General features: G+C 34.9%; 2 protein-coding genes across 2 annotated transcripts; one reads left to right on the forward strand and one right to left on the reverse strand.

The window, feature by feature from the left end:
• The first annotated feature begins 463 nt into the window (after positions 1-463).
• LOC115723697 (uncharacterized) lies at positions 464-952 on the forward strand. The gene has a single exon (XM_030653179.2). The coding sequence runs from the start codon at positions 464-466 to the stop codon at positions 950-952; it is 489 nt and encodes a 162-aa protein (XP_030509039.2).
• Positions 953-9,207: 8,255 nt separating this feature from the next.
• Positions 9,208-16,884, reverse strand: LOC115723194 (tetratricopeptide repeat domain-containing protein PYG7, chloroplastic). The gene is made up of 5 exons (XM_030652629.2): positions 16,659-16,884; positions 16,433-16,520; positions 15,090-15,382; positions 14,749-14,895; positions 9,208-9,707 (listed from the first exon to the last, which is right to left on the reverse strand). Exons 1-5 carry the CDS (start codon positions 16,788-16,790, stop codon positions 9,414-9,416), a joined length of 954 nt encoding a protein of 317 aa, XP_030508489.1. The 5' UTR covers positions 16,791-16,884; the 3' UTR covers positions 9,208-9,413.
• Between the last annotated feature and the right edge of the window lie 1,743 nt (positions 16,885-18,627).

Below are 18,627 nucleotides of genomic sequence, written 5' to 3' on the forward strand. Positions count from 1 at the left end.
CTACGAAAGTAGCACGGTTAACTGAAGAGGGGAGGCTGGCCGCAATACTGGGGGCATCAAAGTGCTCAGAGAATTATGGAAAGATATCAAGAAAAGTGGCCCTGTAGACTCCATGGCAGATTTTCTTAACTAAGCAGACAGTTTCATCAAACTTGAAGAGGCCATTCAACGGGTAAATGTCGAGCATAGACCGGGCCAACCATAGGCTCGCTCAGCAGGAGCGTTCGCTCAAAACCCCCAATACCCTAGTAATTCAAATCCAGGCGGCAAAAAATCTAACAACAACGGCAAGCAAGGAAATTGAAAAAAGGAAAGTTCGCAGGTAAAGTCGATCTAACAACAACGGCAGGCAAGGCAATTGAAAAAAGGAAAGTTTGTAGGTAAAGCCAAACAGACCCCTAGAGAAAATCCTTCCAATTTCACTGCTTTCTCTGTCTTGAGTGACAACCTAGAGACAATCTACATGGCGACTCAATCAGTAGTCCCGTACAAAAAACCTGCTCCCATGAAAAAGGACATAAGCAAGCGGGACATGTCCAAATTTTGTCGTTTTCATGGAGATTATGGCCATGACACTAATGAGTGCAACAACGTGAAGCGGGAAATTGAAGTCCTCATAAGGAAAAATAACCCGCACGTGCAAAAGTATGTCAAGGCCGACCAAAATCAATGGACCGCCCAAGCAGATAACAACAAAGACCTGTTACTGCCTCCACCAGTGAACAGACATTTACAAGTTATCATCGGAGGCCTATATATTGCTGGAGATTCGGGAAAAGCTTGGGAGAGGTATGCCCGAACTTTAGTACAAAAACCAAAGGAAGTGGTTCTGGTCGTAGAAGAAAGGAACCCAAAAATTCCACGGGTAGGGGAACTCGCTATAACTTTCACTGAAGAAGACGTTGTCAATGTTCGCTTCCCGCACAATGATCCATTAGTTGTGGAGGTATAGATAGCAAATAAAATAGTGGCTCAGACTATGATAGATAATGGAGCCTCAACAAATATTCTATTCAAAACACCGTATGAGAAGATGGGACTCCAACTCAAAGATCTGATCCCCTGTACCCAACCAGTATACGGTTTCTCTGACCAGAGTGTTGCACCTTCAGGGCAAATTCGTCTACCCCTCACTGTTGGACAAGCTTCGAGGAGCATAACTGTGATGGTACAATTCTTGATAATTGATGTTCCATCAACCTTTAACGTAATGTTAGGCCAACAAGCCTTATATGACTTAAAAGCTGTTACATCAATTTTCCATTCGTGCATCAAGTTTCCAACAAAAAATGGGGTAGGGGCCTAAGAGGAAACCAACAAGTTGCACAGGAATGTTACAACCTTGCCCTGGCCAAGGCCAAAAAGGAAGAATCCTCCAACCAGAGTTCGGACAAGGGGAAAAGCATTGCCAAATAGGGAACCGCCCAAGGTGGGGACGAAGATGTGGATCCCCGATTTGGGGAACCAAATACAAATGTTGGGCTAGTGGAAGAATTGGAAGATATAGAAATCGACCCAAATGTCTCGACCAGGAAACTCAAAATTGGAAAAGGTTTGCTGCTTGAAGTAAAATCATCTTTGATAAAATTTCTAAAAACAAACCTAGACATTTTTTCCTGGTCACATGAGGACATGGTCGGTATCGATCCTTCTATAATTTCACATGCCCTAAACATCGATCCGAACTTCCGGCCCGTTCAGCAAAAAAGAAGATTGTTGGACAAAGAACGGGCACAAGCATTAAAAGAAGAGGTAGAAAAGTTAAGCAATAACAACTTCATCATTGAGGCTTTCTACCCGGCCTGGGTAGCTAACGCGTACTGGTACCCAAGCCCAACAAAAAATAGCGAGTATGTATTGACTTCACCGAGCTCAACAAGGCGTTCCCCAAAGATTGTTTTCCACTTCCAAGAATAGATCAACTCATGGATGCAACAGTCGGGCACGAGATCCTAAGCTTTATTGACGCCTATTCGAGGTATAATCAAATCAAAATGCATCCACTGGACCATGAACATACAAGTTTCCGAACGGATATGGGTCTATACTGTTAGAAGGTCATGTCATTTGGTCTAAAGAACGCTGGGGCTACATACCAAAGATAGGTAAAGAAAATGTTCAAAGATCAGATTGGACGAAATATGGAGGTATACGTGGATGACATGCTCGTCAAATCCAGGAAAGCTGGGGGCATATAGATGACCTAGACGAATGCTTCAAAGCCCTTAGGAAATACAACATGAAACTCAATCCCTTAAAGTGCTCCTTTGGGGTCAGCTCGAGTAAGTTTCTTGGTTTTATTGTTAATGCTCGAGGTATTGAAGTCGATCCAGAAAAAATTCAAGACCTCTTGGATATGAAATCGCCTACAAAGATCAAAGAATGCCAAAGTTTAACTTGTCGGATAGCCACACTCAGTAGATTTTTTTCAAAGTCAACAGACAAGTGTGTTCCTTTCTTCAACATCCTGCGAGGAAACAAGAAATTTGAATGGACGGAGGAATGTGAGAACGCCTTTCAAGAGCTAAAAGGACAACTTGCAAAACATCCCGTACTTTCAAAGCCTCTAGACGGAGAAGAACTAGGGATATACATGGTTGTTACAGAGCATCCTCTAAGTGTCGTACTGATCAGGGAAGAAAACAATATCCATCATCCAGCCTACTGTTGGGTTTTATGCCCTAAATAAAACTCATTTCAATATAATCAGATTTACTTATTAATATAGATCAAAAATAACATTTAATGTTGCATGCTTCACATGATTTATTTCATGATTATATGTATATAATGTATGAATTCATCTGAAACCCTTTTCACATACTTGATCCTGTTTATTGTGCTGTCAACACATTGGAAAGTAAACATGACTATGTGAATAAAGTTTCCTAGATTTATCAGACATAGGGTTTTACTGATATGATAATCTACAACAGAGTTTACTTGCATTTGGAGAAGTGCTATGTTCTTTCGAGAGCATTGGTTAAAGTAAAGCTCAGGTTGGATGCATGGAGTATGCATTGGAAGGGACCGATATTGAACTTTGACTTAGATTTATTAAACTTACCGTAATATCTATTCAAGTCAATATCGCCTAGTTGATCCTAGATCAAATGATCTTAATCCTGATATGATTAGGCTCAATCTCGAGAGGCTATTCGTGTTCTTTGATTTGTTAGTTAAGCCTACTTTTAGGTCACGGTGATACGTACATTTTGGGAACACGGTAGTGCAATTGAGTGGGAGCGCTAGCATAAACATGGAATCTATAGCTTCTATCTGGCGAATAGTAAGCAAAGGATGATCTCCTTCGAGCTTGACCAAACGAACATAAATGGTGGAGTACTCATTTCACATAAGCTGAAATATCATTTATACGGGGTCAAGTGTTTTAAGGATAAAATACATAGTAGGGTGTTACGGTAATCTAATCCCTTTACAGTGTAGATCATTCATATAGAGGATCATTGATCAAATTAGGATTATAACAATGGATAACTAATGATGTGTCTATATGGTGGAACATATAGAGCATTCTATATAACTGAGAGTGCAATTCTAAGTTCTATGCGTGGATTCAACGAAGAATTAATAAGTTAGTGAATTTTAGTGCTAAATTCTTGATCTACTTATTGGAAGCTCGGTTATATAGACCCATGGTCCCCGCACTAGTTGAGATAATATTGCTTGTAAGACTCATGTAATTGGTTTTGATTAATCAATTATAATTCTCAAATTAGACTATGTCTATTTGTGAATTTTTCACTAAGTAAGGGCGAAATTGTAAAGAAAGAGTTTATAGGGGCATATTTGTTAATTATGATACTTTGTATGGTTCAATTAATAAATATGATAAATGACAATATTATTTAATAATTATTTATAGTTATTAAATAGTTAGAATTGGCATTTAAATGGTTGAATTAGAAAATTGGCATTTTTGAGAAAATCAGATGCAGAAAAGGTAAAACTGCAAAATTGCAAAAAGTGAGGCCCAAATCCACATGTATAGGGCCGGCCACTTTTGTAGGGTTTTCCCTCTGATATTTTCATTATTTTAATGCCAAATAATTCAAACCTAACCCTAGTGGAATGCTATAAATAGATAGTGAAGGCTTCAGGAAAATAACACTTTTCTTCTGACACTTCTGATTCAGAAAAAACTGAGCCTTCTCTCTCCCTATCTTTGGCCAAACCCACTCTCTCTTTCCTCTTCTCAAATTTTGAAATTCTTAGTGTATGAGTAGTGCCCACACACAACAAGTGATACCTCAATCATAGTGAGGAAGATCGCGAAGAAAGACTTTCAGCAAGAAGGAGTTTCAGCATCAAAGATTCAGAGAAAGAGATCCAGGTTCAGATATTGATAATGCTCTGCTACAGAAAGGAATCAAGGGCTAGATATCTGAACGGAAGGAGTCATTATATTCCGCTGCACCCAATGTAAGGTTTCCTAAACTTTATATGTGTTTATTTCATCGTTTTATAAAGTTCATATTTAGGGTGTTAATCAACATACTTGTGAGTAGATCTAAGATCCTGGTAAAATAATTTCCAACATCTACTACATCAGCAAAAGGCTTGTTGAAGCTGAAGGACGATATCTGCTAATAAAAAAGCTCACTTACTACCTAATCTTAGCAACAAGGAAGCTAATGCCTTACTTTCAAGCTCATCCTGTTTGGGTGTACACTGACCAATCATTACACAAGGTATTACAAAAATCTAATGCCTCTGGACGATTACTCAAATGGCCAGTGGAATTGGGCCAGTATGAAATAATTTTCCAACCCCAAACAGCAATCAAAGGACAGACTTTAGTGGATTTTGTAGTTCAGTGTACGGGCAAAGAAGAAAGCATTTCAAAAAATAACCCGGAGCCAGTACAAGAACCTCAGCCGAGCAACAACGAAGACAAACCTACCTGGAAGTTACATGTAGATGGGTCGGCTACAGATCAACTGTCCGGTGCAGGGATTGCCCTTATCACACCTGGGAGCAACATTTACACAGGGCAGTGAAGTTTGGGTTTAGAGCATCCAACAATGAAGCAGAATATGAGGCCCTCATTGCTGGCCTAAAACTTGCTCGGGAACTACATGCAGAAGATATTGAGATCTGTAGTGACTCACAATTGGTAGTAAATCATGTATCTTGGGAGTACAAAGCTCGGGGAGAAAAAAAGATAGCCTATCTAAGCAAAATACACGACCTCTTGCACAATTCAAGAGTTATGTCCTTAAGCAAATTCCAAGAGAAGAAAACACAACTGTTGATGCCTTAGCCTGACTTGCAAGCAGCAATATAACTGATAAGGCTAATCTAATCCCCATTCAATTTCTTGAAAAGCCTAGCATCACTTGTACGGAAGAAATTGAGATTATTGACACATCTCCGAACTGGATGACGCCAATAGCAGCCTACCTCAACACTGGAGAACTCCCAAGTAACATAAATGAAGCTCGGAAGATGAGGAGAAAGGCTGCACGGTACATCATTGTACAAGGAGTCATGTATAGAAGGAGATTCTCCATACTATTACTCAGATGTGTTACACAAGAAGAAGTTGCACGACTTTTGTCTGAAGTACACGACGGATTCTGTGGCAACCACGCAGCCGGGCAAAGTCTATCAAAGAAAATTCTAAGGCAAGGATATTTCTGGCCGACCATGATTGGAGATTCAAAGGCCTACGTTAAGAAATGTGACAAATGCCAAAGATTTCAAAGTTACCTCGTGCATTGCCCAAAGAACTAACTTAGATGCAAAGTCCTTGGCCTTTTGCTATTTAGGGAATTGATCTAATCGGACAATTGCCTAAAGGTAAAGGGAGAGTACAATACGCAGTGGTTGCAGTGGACTATTTTACTAAATGGATGGAAGTCGATCCATTGGCAACAAATACATCCAAAAAAGTACTTAACTTTGTGGTAAAAGATATAATATGTCGATTCAGACTACCGTACAAAATAGTCTCAAACAATGGTACACAGTTTGATAGTCAATTGTTCACTAATTTTTGTACAAACTATGGAATCATGAAGAGTTTCTCCACAGTAGCACATCCCCAAGTAAACGGTCAGGTCGAAGCAGTCAACAAGACACTTAAAGACACTTTAAAGAAATGACTTGAAGATGGTAATGGGAACTGACTGGAAGAACTCCCAGAAGTATTATGGTCTTACCGTACAACTGAAAAAATAGCGACCGGACAGACTCCATTTGCTATGGCATATGGTTATGAAACTATGCTGCCCGTAGAACTAGAACCTTCGTCCCACAGAAGATTGACCTGCGACCAAGAAGTTAACCATGCACTCCTAGTAGAATCACTTGACAAAATCAAAGAAAAATTGTGATATTAAAATTATGCATATGTGACTTGGCACGTAACATCTATCTAGTATATCTATTCTATATAAAGTGTGTCTATATAACTGAAATTCTTGGTTTATGAGAAATTCATGGGTGACTTCTTATTTTTATTTAATAAAATAATAAAATATTATTTATATATAATAAAATAATAATAAAACAAATCCTATTAATATTTGAACTGATATTAAATATTATAATAAAATAATAATAAAACAAATCCTATTAATATTTGAACTGATATTATTTATTTTTTTTAAACTCGAATTATTAATTTGGTACCTAGAAGGCAAAATAATGATAAACCTGATGAAGAGAGTTCCGACTCTTCTGGAAGAGATGTTGTTGGCAGAGACGCTAACTCTATTCCAACGATGCATGACAAGTTCCTCCTCCCAAGATATCGAGATGTGTTTAAGAATATTGTATCTGAAGAGTTGATAGTTGTAATCGAGGTGTGTTCTAAATGCAGGTAAACTGGAAAGAACTTTTTTCCTCTCTATTTTTAAACTCTAAACAACATTGATTCTAAAATATTTAAACCCTTTTTATATTGCAATATTTCATGTAAAATTAGTGTGTAAACTTTTTATGTTGTTGGGTATTCTCGTATACATGTAAACTTTCAAAACCAAATAATACAATTGTAATGGTAATTCCAATTCGATTACCCTTGCGCCAAACCAAACATAACCAACTGAATACAATTTCTGTAAAATAATTATGTTTTTCTCTGGCGTCTCTGTTCATTTTTACCGGCCATGTTCAGTCATTTAACTCTTCATTTATTAGCTGTTTATTTAATTACATTTCAAATTAATATGGACTCGTTGATACCCCAATTTTTTGTAGGTCAATGGTGTTGCTCAATTGCACAGTAATATATTAAAGGTGAGTTATTTGAAGATGTTGTGTATATTTTTCCTCCCATTGCCAACTCCTCTGTCTATGTACATATAAATTTGATAGTCAGTTTTGTGAAAATAAATAATAAATTCATAAATTTATCCATGCCTTAATCTCCATAGATCCCGCTCGTGCCAAGGAAGATCATGTTATAGTGAAAAATGTTCCATACTACATAGCCAAGAAGACACTTGAAGCAAAAGTAATGAATTTCATACCTCTACAAAGGCCGAAAAATTATGGGGTAAGCAGTTTGTATTCCTTATTGTTTTGATATGTCTTGTTTTCAACATTTCCACAGGCTTTAGTCTGTCAATTTTGTTGAAAATATACATCATAAATACTCTGCTGTTTTTTTTCTTTTGGGGGTTGTGGTTAGTGACCTATTGTACTTGGTGATTACATAAGAATTTTAAGATGGCTAAAAAAGTGTAAAATAATATAGGCTAATCACAGCTTGTCTAGGAAGGAATCAGTTTAAAGCTGACATGTTTTGTATTTGGTTGACTATCAATTTTTTTGTTCTGTATCATTGGAACGTCACTAAGCCTATAAATAGGTTAAGGTTGTTTTCAACTATCTTTCATTCACAATCTAAGAATTATTTGTTAGGAGCATAAAAACTAATTCTATCATATTCTTTTAGCCATTGATAAAGTTATATTATGTGATGGTCAATGTAATTTAATTAGAAAACTGTCTCATGAAATGCTAACTGTACTTTGAGCCCTATATTTATTTTTGTTTTGCAAGTTTATCTCAGTGTTAGTGTTCTTTTCTTTTTCCTTTTACAATACACAAATAAGTCCCTCTCCTGCATGCATTTTTATGCGTTTATCAATTTTTTCATCCCTTTGTATGGGTGTTTCTTGTTCTTATCTACATATTTCTAGCTTTGATAGATACAAGGGTCTTATGTAATACATTCAATTATATATGATATGCCAGGAAAAGATGTATAAGCCCTTCTAAATTAATTGTATAACAGTCGCAGGAGCTGGACCTTCCATTGAATGCCTCTTCGTGGACCAAGGAGGACCTAAAAGATCCCGAAAAGTAAAATAAACAAAGAATAAGAAAGTCAACATTGTGTTTGGAAGAAATGAGATAATTATAATCCATAAGGTATAATTTTTTTTCCTTTACTTTTCTATATCTCTTTCTTAAAACTGAATAATGATTTCAGTATATAATATACTAGACATAAACACTTACTTGTCTTTTCACCTCACAAAGCTCTTCAAAGAACGATGAGTATTCCTGTATTTAATAATACTGACTGCTCTAAGTTCATCAGTTTATAGTTCTAAATTATTTGAGCACTAAATTATTCCAAAACAAGTTGATTGTATCATGAATTTTAATTACTTTTGTCATTCTATAAAAAGTTAAAAGTTTTAATTGTATTTTTAGACATCCTTATAATAACACAAAATTGGTAAGGTATTACATTTTATTCTTTTTATTTGTGTCTAAAAGTGATAAGAAAGATAGATACATCTTTCCTATAATAGTTTCAGTTAAATAATGTTCATCTTATAGTTTCAGTTAACTTACTATATGAGTATGAATATATTAAAATTAGCTTATAATAATAATCTCACCTAATAACTAATAATATTTTTTCTTTAATTTTTAATGGTATCACTTTTAAATAAAGTAAAAAATACTTCGCATAAATTTTAGTATACGTGCCTCGCACGTAACTTTTTGCTAGTATATATATATATAAACACACACAAACACAAATATACATAAAACAAATATGTTATTTTAATATTTATTTAAATTATTTAACCAGAAGTTGTAATGAATAAACTAATTTCATCAAAATAAATATAGATTTTTGTTATTATCCCTTAACAAATAATAATATGAAAAAACAATAAATACAATTAGATTCAACTTGAAACACACAATCTCAGATTTTAGGAATTGCAAACAATTGCTCTTCTTTGTTAAATTGGAATGACACTATTCAGGTACATAATAATCTCATTTTTTGTTCTATTACATTGAGCTCATGCCAAGACGTGTCTTCCAAACTAGAATCTTAGGCATGACATATTTGCTTTAGCCTTTCAAAACACCAAAAAGGAACAAGCTTGGTGTTGATCGATAATGCATGGAAATCACCTTTCCTTCGATTTCACTTTTGATTTCACTGGAACTCCCCTATACATGTCTACTTGTTCCTTTAGAGCATCTCTCCTTGGTCGAGCCAACTTGTTGTTAGGGTCAAAAAGCAGAACTTCTTCAAATGCCTTAAGAGCAGACTTGAACTCTTTCTTCTTTTCATAGGCATCTCCAAGGTTGTTCCATGCTGTGACATAGCCCGGTTGAATTTTCACGGCGGTTTCAAACTGAGTAATTCCTTTCTCAAGCTTCCCGTCGCGGACATAACTGACACCAAGAGCATTATAAACCTGTTCATTTCAAACATTTCAAATGACAGTATCGGTGATAATATGATATAGCAAAGACAAACGTTATTTATATGTAAGAGCTTCTCATTCCCCATTTTCCTACAATGTTTCCAAAGCTTAAGGATGCAGTGAAACACCTCCACTGTTACTCTGTAGGCTAATGTCATCGAGACCCAACAATATAGCAATCTAAGTATACATAAACGGAGCCCCAAGACATGAAATAGATACATACATATATATAAATGACAACTTCATACATTTGAAGCCATAATCCGGTTCTGTTAAATTAATTACACTAAAGACGGAGTTATAATATACATGACAACTTCGTACCAAGTTATGATTGATACCAGCTACGCCTATTGAAAGAAAAAAGAAATTTGAAAAATGGCATAATATGAAGGAAGAAGAAAACAAATGCTTTTTGCTTCTTCAGTACAACCAATGTTTATGAACTTCGGCTCAAAAATGAAATTTGATTTTGTATGTAACTCAAAGAGATGATTCATGGTACAAAATATCTTATATAAGTCAAAGAGATGATTTAGTAATAAGGTACAACGGAAGTGCACATATATTTGAGACAGAAGAGAAACTGGTCATTTTAGATTCCAAGCTTATTTTATTATTGATATCATGCATGAATATCATGCGTTAATGCGATAATTTAGTACATTATAATTTATCATTTGTTAATGTTTTGTAGTTTGTTTTACTTAATCTAGGTGTGTTTTGTAGTTTGGAGAGTAGCTGGAGCAAGCAAAATAGATGCAAAAATAATTGAGGGGCAAGAGAAAATTTATTACACAATTAGTGCTCAACGCTGCGACAAACGTCTTCTGAATTGCAACGCCAATGGAATTTTATGAAGCCAAGGACTAAGCGTCATGACGACTAGTGTCAATGTCGTGTCACGATGTAGAGCAAAAAATATAAGCGGGAAACTTGCTTTCTTTGCTAATTTTTCTTGCAAGTTTTGATGTAGGCTATAGAGGACTAATGGGAGGCCAAATTCAAGTCTTTCGAGAGATTGACGAGAAAGAGAGGAATCAAAACTTTGAATACTAAAGGAGTTTCTTTCTACCAAGAGTTTTCATCTTTCACATGCTAGGCAATTAAGTGAGAATACATTTGTTTAACTTAAATATATATTAAAGGAAAACTATTTTAGATTTCTCTAAAATCTGATAATCGTTATATTTAATTGTTAATACTTAAACACTTTAGTGATACTCTTCGTGGGACGATAATCTATTTTCACTTTATTACTTGTAGCTTGCGTTATTTCAAAATAAAAATATTTTTGGCATTGTTGCAGAAAAAATTAATTGCTAAATTTATCCCAATCCACATTTTCTTAATTCAATCTTTTCTCTAATTTGTTATTTATGCGTTGTGCTGAAATGACAGGAATAATTTGGTTTTAGCACGTAATAGATCATCATTTATCTATCTTGTTCATGATTCAATCTTTGTTTTTTTAATTGTAATTTTATGGGTTGTGCTGAAATGACAGGAATAATTTGTTACCACGTATAGAGTATAATTTATCAGTCAAGAGGTGTTTAGCATTATTTATCTATATTGTTCATAAATCAATCTTTTTTTTTTCATTGTAATTTTATGGGTTGTGCTGAAATGACACGAATAATTTGTTACCACGTATAGAGTATAATTTATTAAACTTCTAGAATGTTCAAAATATTAGCGTATGGTAACACTTTTATTTTTTAATTTTTCAATCACTAAAATAAAAGTAGAACTTTTGTTTTTAAAAATTTTACGTTCTATAATCACTTTTGTTGTTTAATTTTAAAAACACTAACAAATGTGTGTTAGTAAAGTTTATTTGTATTTTTATTTTTGATTTTATTTAAGTCGCATTCGGGTCCGGGATCGGGGTCCAAGTCTAGGGGTCGCACTCACAGTTCAGGGTCAAGTCCCAGTCTAGGGTCCGGTACTGGGGTTGGGACGGGGGTCTGGGTCCGGGGCCAAGGCCGGGGTCCGGGTCCGAGGTTCAAGTTCAGTTCGGCTCTAGGACCGGGGCCGAAGTCCGGGTTCGGGGTTCGGCTCCAAGTCCCAATCTCAGGGGCCACGTAGTCAGAGTCCAAAATATTGATTTAGAAAAAAAAAAATTGTTTAAGAAAATTTTGAAAGTATTTTTTTTTTTTTTAATTTTTAAAATTTTGATGTTCACTTAAAAAATTAAAAAATAAAAACAATTTTATAGAATATGTTTTTAAAAAATATTTTCACTTTTTTAATTAAAAATCAGAAAATTAATTAAAAAAAATATTACCAAACGCCACCTTAAATAAATTAAACGATCTTATCTTTGGTTTTTTTTTTACAAATAAAAAATACCCATGAATATTTTAGAAATATGGATATTTCATGAATATCGATATCCATGGATATTTTGGAGATATGTCTTTGTTTTTTATAGAAAAATATATACTGTTTCAAAAAATCGGTATCTTAGGCTCTTCAAGACCTTACTCTAACAAATAAACAAGTAAACTACCTTGTCTATGTTGGAGCTATGAAGCCTTATTATTATGAAAAGGAAAAAGGACTTTTTTAGCTTGCTGACTAGGGTTGGCAGCTAAATTCAGTCTTCGAGACCCCATAACACAAGAAAGTTGTGGAGTACATAAGCCCCCTTAGAGAAAGGGGCTACTTTCTTGTGGTAGTAATTGCGAATGAGCAAGTAGGGGGCGGCAACTAAAGAGGTAGTGAGACTGACCGCAATTGCAGGAATAGGTTGATTTTCTTTCATTTTCGATTTTTAATTCCATGATATTACATCGGATGAATAGAAATATTTGGATAAAATCATATATGAAGAGCCACATGAAAAACCAATACACCTTCCTGTTCTACTATAAACAAGGTCTGCAGATAAAGAGAAATTGATTGATGGAACAGATGATGAAGCCATAGAAGAGAATATGACACTCATAAATAAACAAAAGTTCCTATTAATCTTTCCATTCTAATAAAAAGGGAAGTTGAAGCAGATTTGTAATTTTCTTACTTTATCTATATATTTACTTAAATTGTACAACTTCTTTTATTTTTATTTTGTAGGCGATGCTGCGCTAGAAATTCTATTCCATAGACTAGTCACTAAAGATGTAGCTCATCCAATAAATGAACTTATCAACCGTCGATTAGGAGTTGAATAGAACATTTTGAAAGTCTAGTTAAAGACTATAAATCAGTGCTTCATGGGAGGAAGCCCGTGATTCTATCTTCCATTTAAATATATATTTATTTTTGATTTTGTGTGAATCGGGTTATTGCACAAGTTTGGGGCAGCACAATGTAGAGTCATCATCAAGAAGCCTCCATTGTTGTGTAATAATTCTAACAAAGTTTTCTCTTTCATTATCTTTTATTTTTCTACATTACGGCCGGTGCAATGTTCAAGTTTGGAGGAATGTTCTGATTTATTTGTTTTTGTCTTGTCTTCTAGTCTAGTTGTTTTAGTTTTCTTTGTTCAGTCTAATTGTTTCAGTTTTTTCTTTATTTTTTCCCTGTTTGTTATCGAAGTCAATAAGAAATAAGTTGAAACAGGAAAAGTGAATGTTTGGTGAGTTTGAAGTTGATAGAACTGAACTTATATATTGCGTGGTTTCCTAAAATCTCTTCTGCACATAAAGTGAATGTCTTGTATCTTTTGCATGCTTGAATAAACTTTTTGTGGCTATTGTATATGCTGTGGTCTCATTGATTCGAAACTTGATTGATTAATTTTTGAGGCAAAACCCTAGGCAACGCAATATTAAAGAGATGCTTTCGACTATTTCTTAATGTGCCTATGGTTAATGTTTTCATGTGTGCTACTATTAAAAAGAATGATCTAAAAGGAAAGGAATTCAAGAAATCACTTCGGGGGAAATTGTGGAGTTAGTTGATCTAAGAAAAAAGAAAGGAAAAGAAGAGAATCCATAAAGAAGTTTGGGGTGTCCTATGGGCAAAAATATAAATATATAAAGAAAAGGTGAGAAAGGAAAAGAAGAAAGGTTGGAGAAAACGATTTCAAATCAGAAAGGTAAAAAATGAAAAAATATATCAAATTTTGAAGACAAATTTCTTTCCAATAAATGGAGTTGATGACTTGAGTTTTAATAAGATTTCATGATGCAGAATCAGCACTCAGCATCATCGCGACAGCCGTCTTCTGAGTAGCGACGCCAATGGAATTTTGTGAACTCGAAGGCTAAGTATTGCGACAACCAGTGTTAAAAGAGCAAAAATTCAGAATACATTTGCTTATTTTTCTTACAAGACTTGACCTAGGATATAAAGGACTGATGAGAGGTCGACTTTTACTAGTTTTTTTCGTTTTAGAGAAACTGATTCACACAGCCTAGGATACTACTTTTCCTTAGGAGTTTCTACCACGAGTTTTCATCTTTTACATTCCAAATCTTTTGCTTTTCCTTGTAAACTCGATAATGATAATGTTTTAACATATTTTATGTGGTTTGCTGAAATCAATGATAAATTTCTCATTCTATTCGATGCTTATTGTTTCTAATTACTTGATCATTAATTAGATTATTAGTAAATTTAAATGAACATGGGACAGGGAATATTGATTGGCCTTGAATAAAATGAAGAACGATCACTAAACGATCTTTAAGTTTCTCATATAGGCATGCATAAACTTTTTAAGAACATGTGCTCAATGAAATTTACGTTAATTTGATAATGAAAGGAATATAGATAGCTGATAAAATTAAATATTTCTGCATGGCCATCAGATCGAAGAGGCTTGCGAATCATTATGGTTTCTTGGTTGATAATTCGCATTGAAGGATGGAACTAAATAAGAACAGCTCTGTTAAAATAACACATTGTGGAAGAATGTAATCTTAAGTTTCTCTAAAATCTGATCAATCGTCATTTTCAATTGTTTAGTTTAATTTGATTGAAATTTCAATTCACTTATTTTACTTTGACAGTTTAACAACGAGAAGACATAATTTTAATACTTCAAAAAAAATTTAATGATAAATTCTAGGTATACCTGGGCAAGATCTTGATCATCTCCATCCCATTTATCAATTGCCTGAAGCAAGTACTTTGTTGCTGCAGGATAGAATTTTCTCCTCAGCATAACAGCACCAAGTTCAAAATACTCAGTTGCACTGGCATCACCACTTCTTACTTGTTCCTGAATTCACAACAAACACAATATTATAAAGTCAATGAAACTAGGTTGCCATCATTGTTCATCTCTACTAGGATAGCAAAACATGAAATGACCTATTGGATTATTATCTCTCTAAATTGTTTGTCGTTGTTGTTTAATAGAGACAGTTGTTGAAGGAAAATTAAAAAGACATGATGAGAATAGACTGGTGTTACCTGCAATTCTTTGGCAGAAAGATCAAGTTCTCTACGCACAAGGACTTGACGAATCACAAAGAAAGTTCCAACACCAAGAAAACCTAACAATATCAGCAAATACGAGAGCTGGATTCCTAACTCAAAGAACTCGCCAACCTCATAAACAGCATTATATTTTATACTTTCACTTGCTTGTGCAAATGGAACAGAAATCAACCATAAGGTCTGTCCCATTGAGAATGTGGATGCACAAAGTAGTGGCCTTTTCACAACTTCAACACCATTGAAATTAAAAAGATTCCTGAAAAGCTCTGCAATTGGAAGATGGTAATGTCAAGATAGTTCACAAGTAATAGACCAACAGAAGCATGATATGGAATCAACCATACCTACATCATATTTAAAAATATTGTAAAATATTTAATCAGCTAATGAACTACGAAAATTTCAGTGATTTGAATTGTAAATCACTCTGTATGAACAACAGAGTGATAATAACACTTGAGCTATTCCTGACTTCATTTCTGTGCCATGACTCTAATCAACATCTTTCCCCAAGGTCGTAGTTTCAAAAAGAAACTCCATTATCATAAGCCTAAGCATTATTAACTCAAACTATCTTAGATAGAAAATGTCGTTAACAGAGCAAAGGGTACTTATTCAACTATTATGTATTTATTTTATGTACACAAGAATATTCGTGCATGTAGTTAATAGTCTAAATCGTGATACATCATATGTTTCACCTCAACCACTTCCCCATCCTTACAAAAACAAAAACTAATAATAATTCATCAATCCACAGAATTTCGCACATGAGAACTTTACTAAGTCAATTGTCTCCAATATAGACCTTCAACCCGTAGCCCCTTATAGAAAATAAACATATACATTTGCAACAAAGGTTGAAAATCAAAATAGGCAGAAAATATCTCATCTGCAAGAGCTAGTCCACATAAGAATGTTGAGTTCCAGTCCAAATGAACACTAGCCTATTTGCCACCCATCTATCTACTGATGGAGAATGTTAAGAAGAAATAAAGCTTGCCCTTTCCATGTACAATGCATCATCATGGCATTAGTGTTAACTAAGCTTATCAGCCATACTTTCAAAAATCGATACATAAGCCATGTTGGGAAAGTGGAAAATAGTAAGAAGAACCATATTCACCTATCAAATTGTCACCCTTTCATATTATAAATCAATAACTCACCCACCCCCCCCCCCCCCCTCTTATCTAAAACAGATATATACTTATAAATAATAATAATAATATAATAATAATAAAGAAAAATGATTACGTCCAGAATTTATAAGACTTCCACCAATTTCTTAACTTGCAAACATAATCTTATTTTACCATTGTTGAATTCTTGAGGTTGTAGCTGCTTGGCCTGGACCTTATCAACTAATTCCTTCCACTTTCTTGAAAACGAATAAAAATCAACCTAATAAACACAACAAAGAGAAACCCATTGAGCTTTATCCCAAAGTTTTGGAGAAGACTGATATCATGAGCTATATCAATGGTGATAGTGTACCCAACTGTATAGATAGGTGACTGTATAGATAGGTGATGAGAATACCGTGTTCTTGGTCTTAGCCTGGACGTGGACCCTGCTCCGGCGACCAGAAATGAGGAGTGCCGGTGGGAAATTGGGGTTCCCGCCGAAGGTTTGAGAGGAAGAAGCGAAGGAAGTGTTGAGAAGGTGAGCCATTTGGGCTACCACTACGGTCTGTTTCTTTGGATTTTGGCGTCTAAGTTATCTCTGAGACTGAAAAAGGAATTTCCGTTTTTCTGAAGAAATAAAAATAAACAAACAAATAAAAGTATATTGATATTCCCATTTTACCCTCTCTTATTTGCATTATTATTTTTTTCTAAAAAAAATCATTTTCACATTTTTTAGAAAAACATTCGTAATTTACAAATGGGATAATTGCGGCAAAAGTCCCCAAAAATTTGAGGTTGATGCCGATTAGTCCTCAACCTCAAAAATTGGCGGTGAAAATACCTAAGGTCCCAATTTTTGTTTGTCCGTTGGTCCTTTTTCTAACGGATCCGTTAAACCCAAATAAAGTGCCACGTGTCAATTTTTTATTGGTCCAAATAATAATTTTAATTAAAAAAATTTAAAATAAAATAAAAAACTAAAAAATATATTTTAATATTATAAATTTATTTTATTTTATTTTATTTTATTTTATATTTTCTTTTTTTTATTCATCTTCTCCAACCTCTTCTTCACCATCCAACCCCTGCCATGACCTTCTTCTTCTTCTCCATTTCAAAAGACCCTCTCCACCATTAGCAGCAAGCTAACGACGCACCAAACAACCACCAGCAGCAGCCCAACGACCCTCTCAACTCCCCTTCGCCCAAACCACCACCACCAGCCCGACGAGTCGGTGATCCAACCACGATAGTGCCTCCTCGACTTCATTGGTGCTGTTGTTGATGTTAGATTTGGTGAAGGATTGCCTCCGATCTTGACTGCTCTTGAGGTTCAGGGCTTCTCTCTCTCTCTCTCTCTCTCTCTCTCTCTCTCTCTCTCTCTCTCTCTCTCTCTCTCTCTCTCTCTCTCTCTCTCTCTCTCTCTCTCTCTCTCTCTCTCTCTCTCTCTCTCTCTCTCTCTCTCTCTCTCTCTCTCTCTCTCTCTCTCTCTCTCTCTCTCTCTCTCTCTCTCTCTCTCTCTCTCTCTCTCTCTCTCTCTCTCTCTCTCTCTCTCTCTCTCTCTCTCTCTCTCTCTCTCTCTCTCTCTCTCTCTCTCTCTCTCTCTTCTTCCTTAGCATCAAAGCCCTAATATATTTTTTCAGACTTTTTCATCTCTTTCTCGTCCTTGGAAGGAGCTTCGGATCTCGACGGCAGTGGGCAGTGGACGACTGGGAAGGAGGTTCGGATCTCGACGGCGGGCGGGCTGGAGCTATGGGCAGAGTGTGGCTGAAAGAAAAAGACGAGGTGGGGAGGGGGTCGGAGTGCGGCTAGAGGAAGAAGACGAAGAAGAATAAGAAGAAAAAAGAAAAAAAGAAAAAAAAAACAAATAAAATAAAATAAATTATAATTTTAAAATATTTTTTTAATTTTTATTTTATTTTATATTTTTTAATTAAATTATTATTTAAACCAATTAAAAATTGACACGTGGCATTTTATTTGTGTTTAACGGATCAGTTAAGTTAGGGACCAACGGACAAACAAAAATTGGGACCTTAGGTATTTTCACCGCCAATTTTTGAGGTTGAGGACTAATCGGCATCAACCTCAAGTTTTTGGGGACTTTTGCCGCAATTATCCCTTTACAAATTAATTAGAAAATACATCTAGCTAAAAAAATTAGAATAATTAGCAATTTTACTATGTGAATTTTCAACAATACTAATTTTGCCCCTTAAAATATACAGTTTATTAAGAATAGTCCTTTTATTAGGTTCTGTCTCATTATTTTATTTAAATGTTGACGTATCTTCGTTAATTAGCAATTTTGCCTCCTAAATTTTGACAACTATCAAATCGTACCCCTTCAAAATAAAAATAAAAAAGATTTAACATTTTTT

The sequence above is a fragment of the Cannabis sativa genome, chromosome X, assembly GCF_029168945.1.
Source record: "Cannabis sativa cultivar Pink pepper isolate KNU-18-1 chromosome X, ASM2916894v1, whole genome shotgun sequence".
Classification (NCBI taxonomy): domain Eukaryota; kingdom Viridiplantae; phylum Streptophyta; class Magnoliopsida; order Rosales; family Cannabaceae; genus Cannabis; species Cannabis sativa.

Excerpts from the sequence above, each read along its gene's own strand:
- LOC115723697 (XM_030653179.2), top strand. The coding sequence starts at position 464 with ATGGCGACTCAATCAGTAGTCCCGTACAAAAAACCTGCTCCCATGAAA.
- LOC115723194 (XM_030652629.2), bottom strand. The coding sequence starts at position 16,790 with ATGGCTCACCTTCTCAACACTTCCTTCGCTTCTTCCTCTCAAACCTTC. Across the intron at positions 16,521-16,658 it reads AGGCTAAGACCAAGAACACG|GTTGATTTTTATTCGTTTTC; the intron begins GTATTCTCATCA and ends TGTGTTTATTAG. Across the intron at positions 15,383-16,432 it reads ACCTCAAGAATTCAACAATG|AGCTTTTCAGGAATCTTTTT; the intron begins GTAAAATAAGAT and ends TTCCAATTGCAG.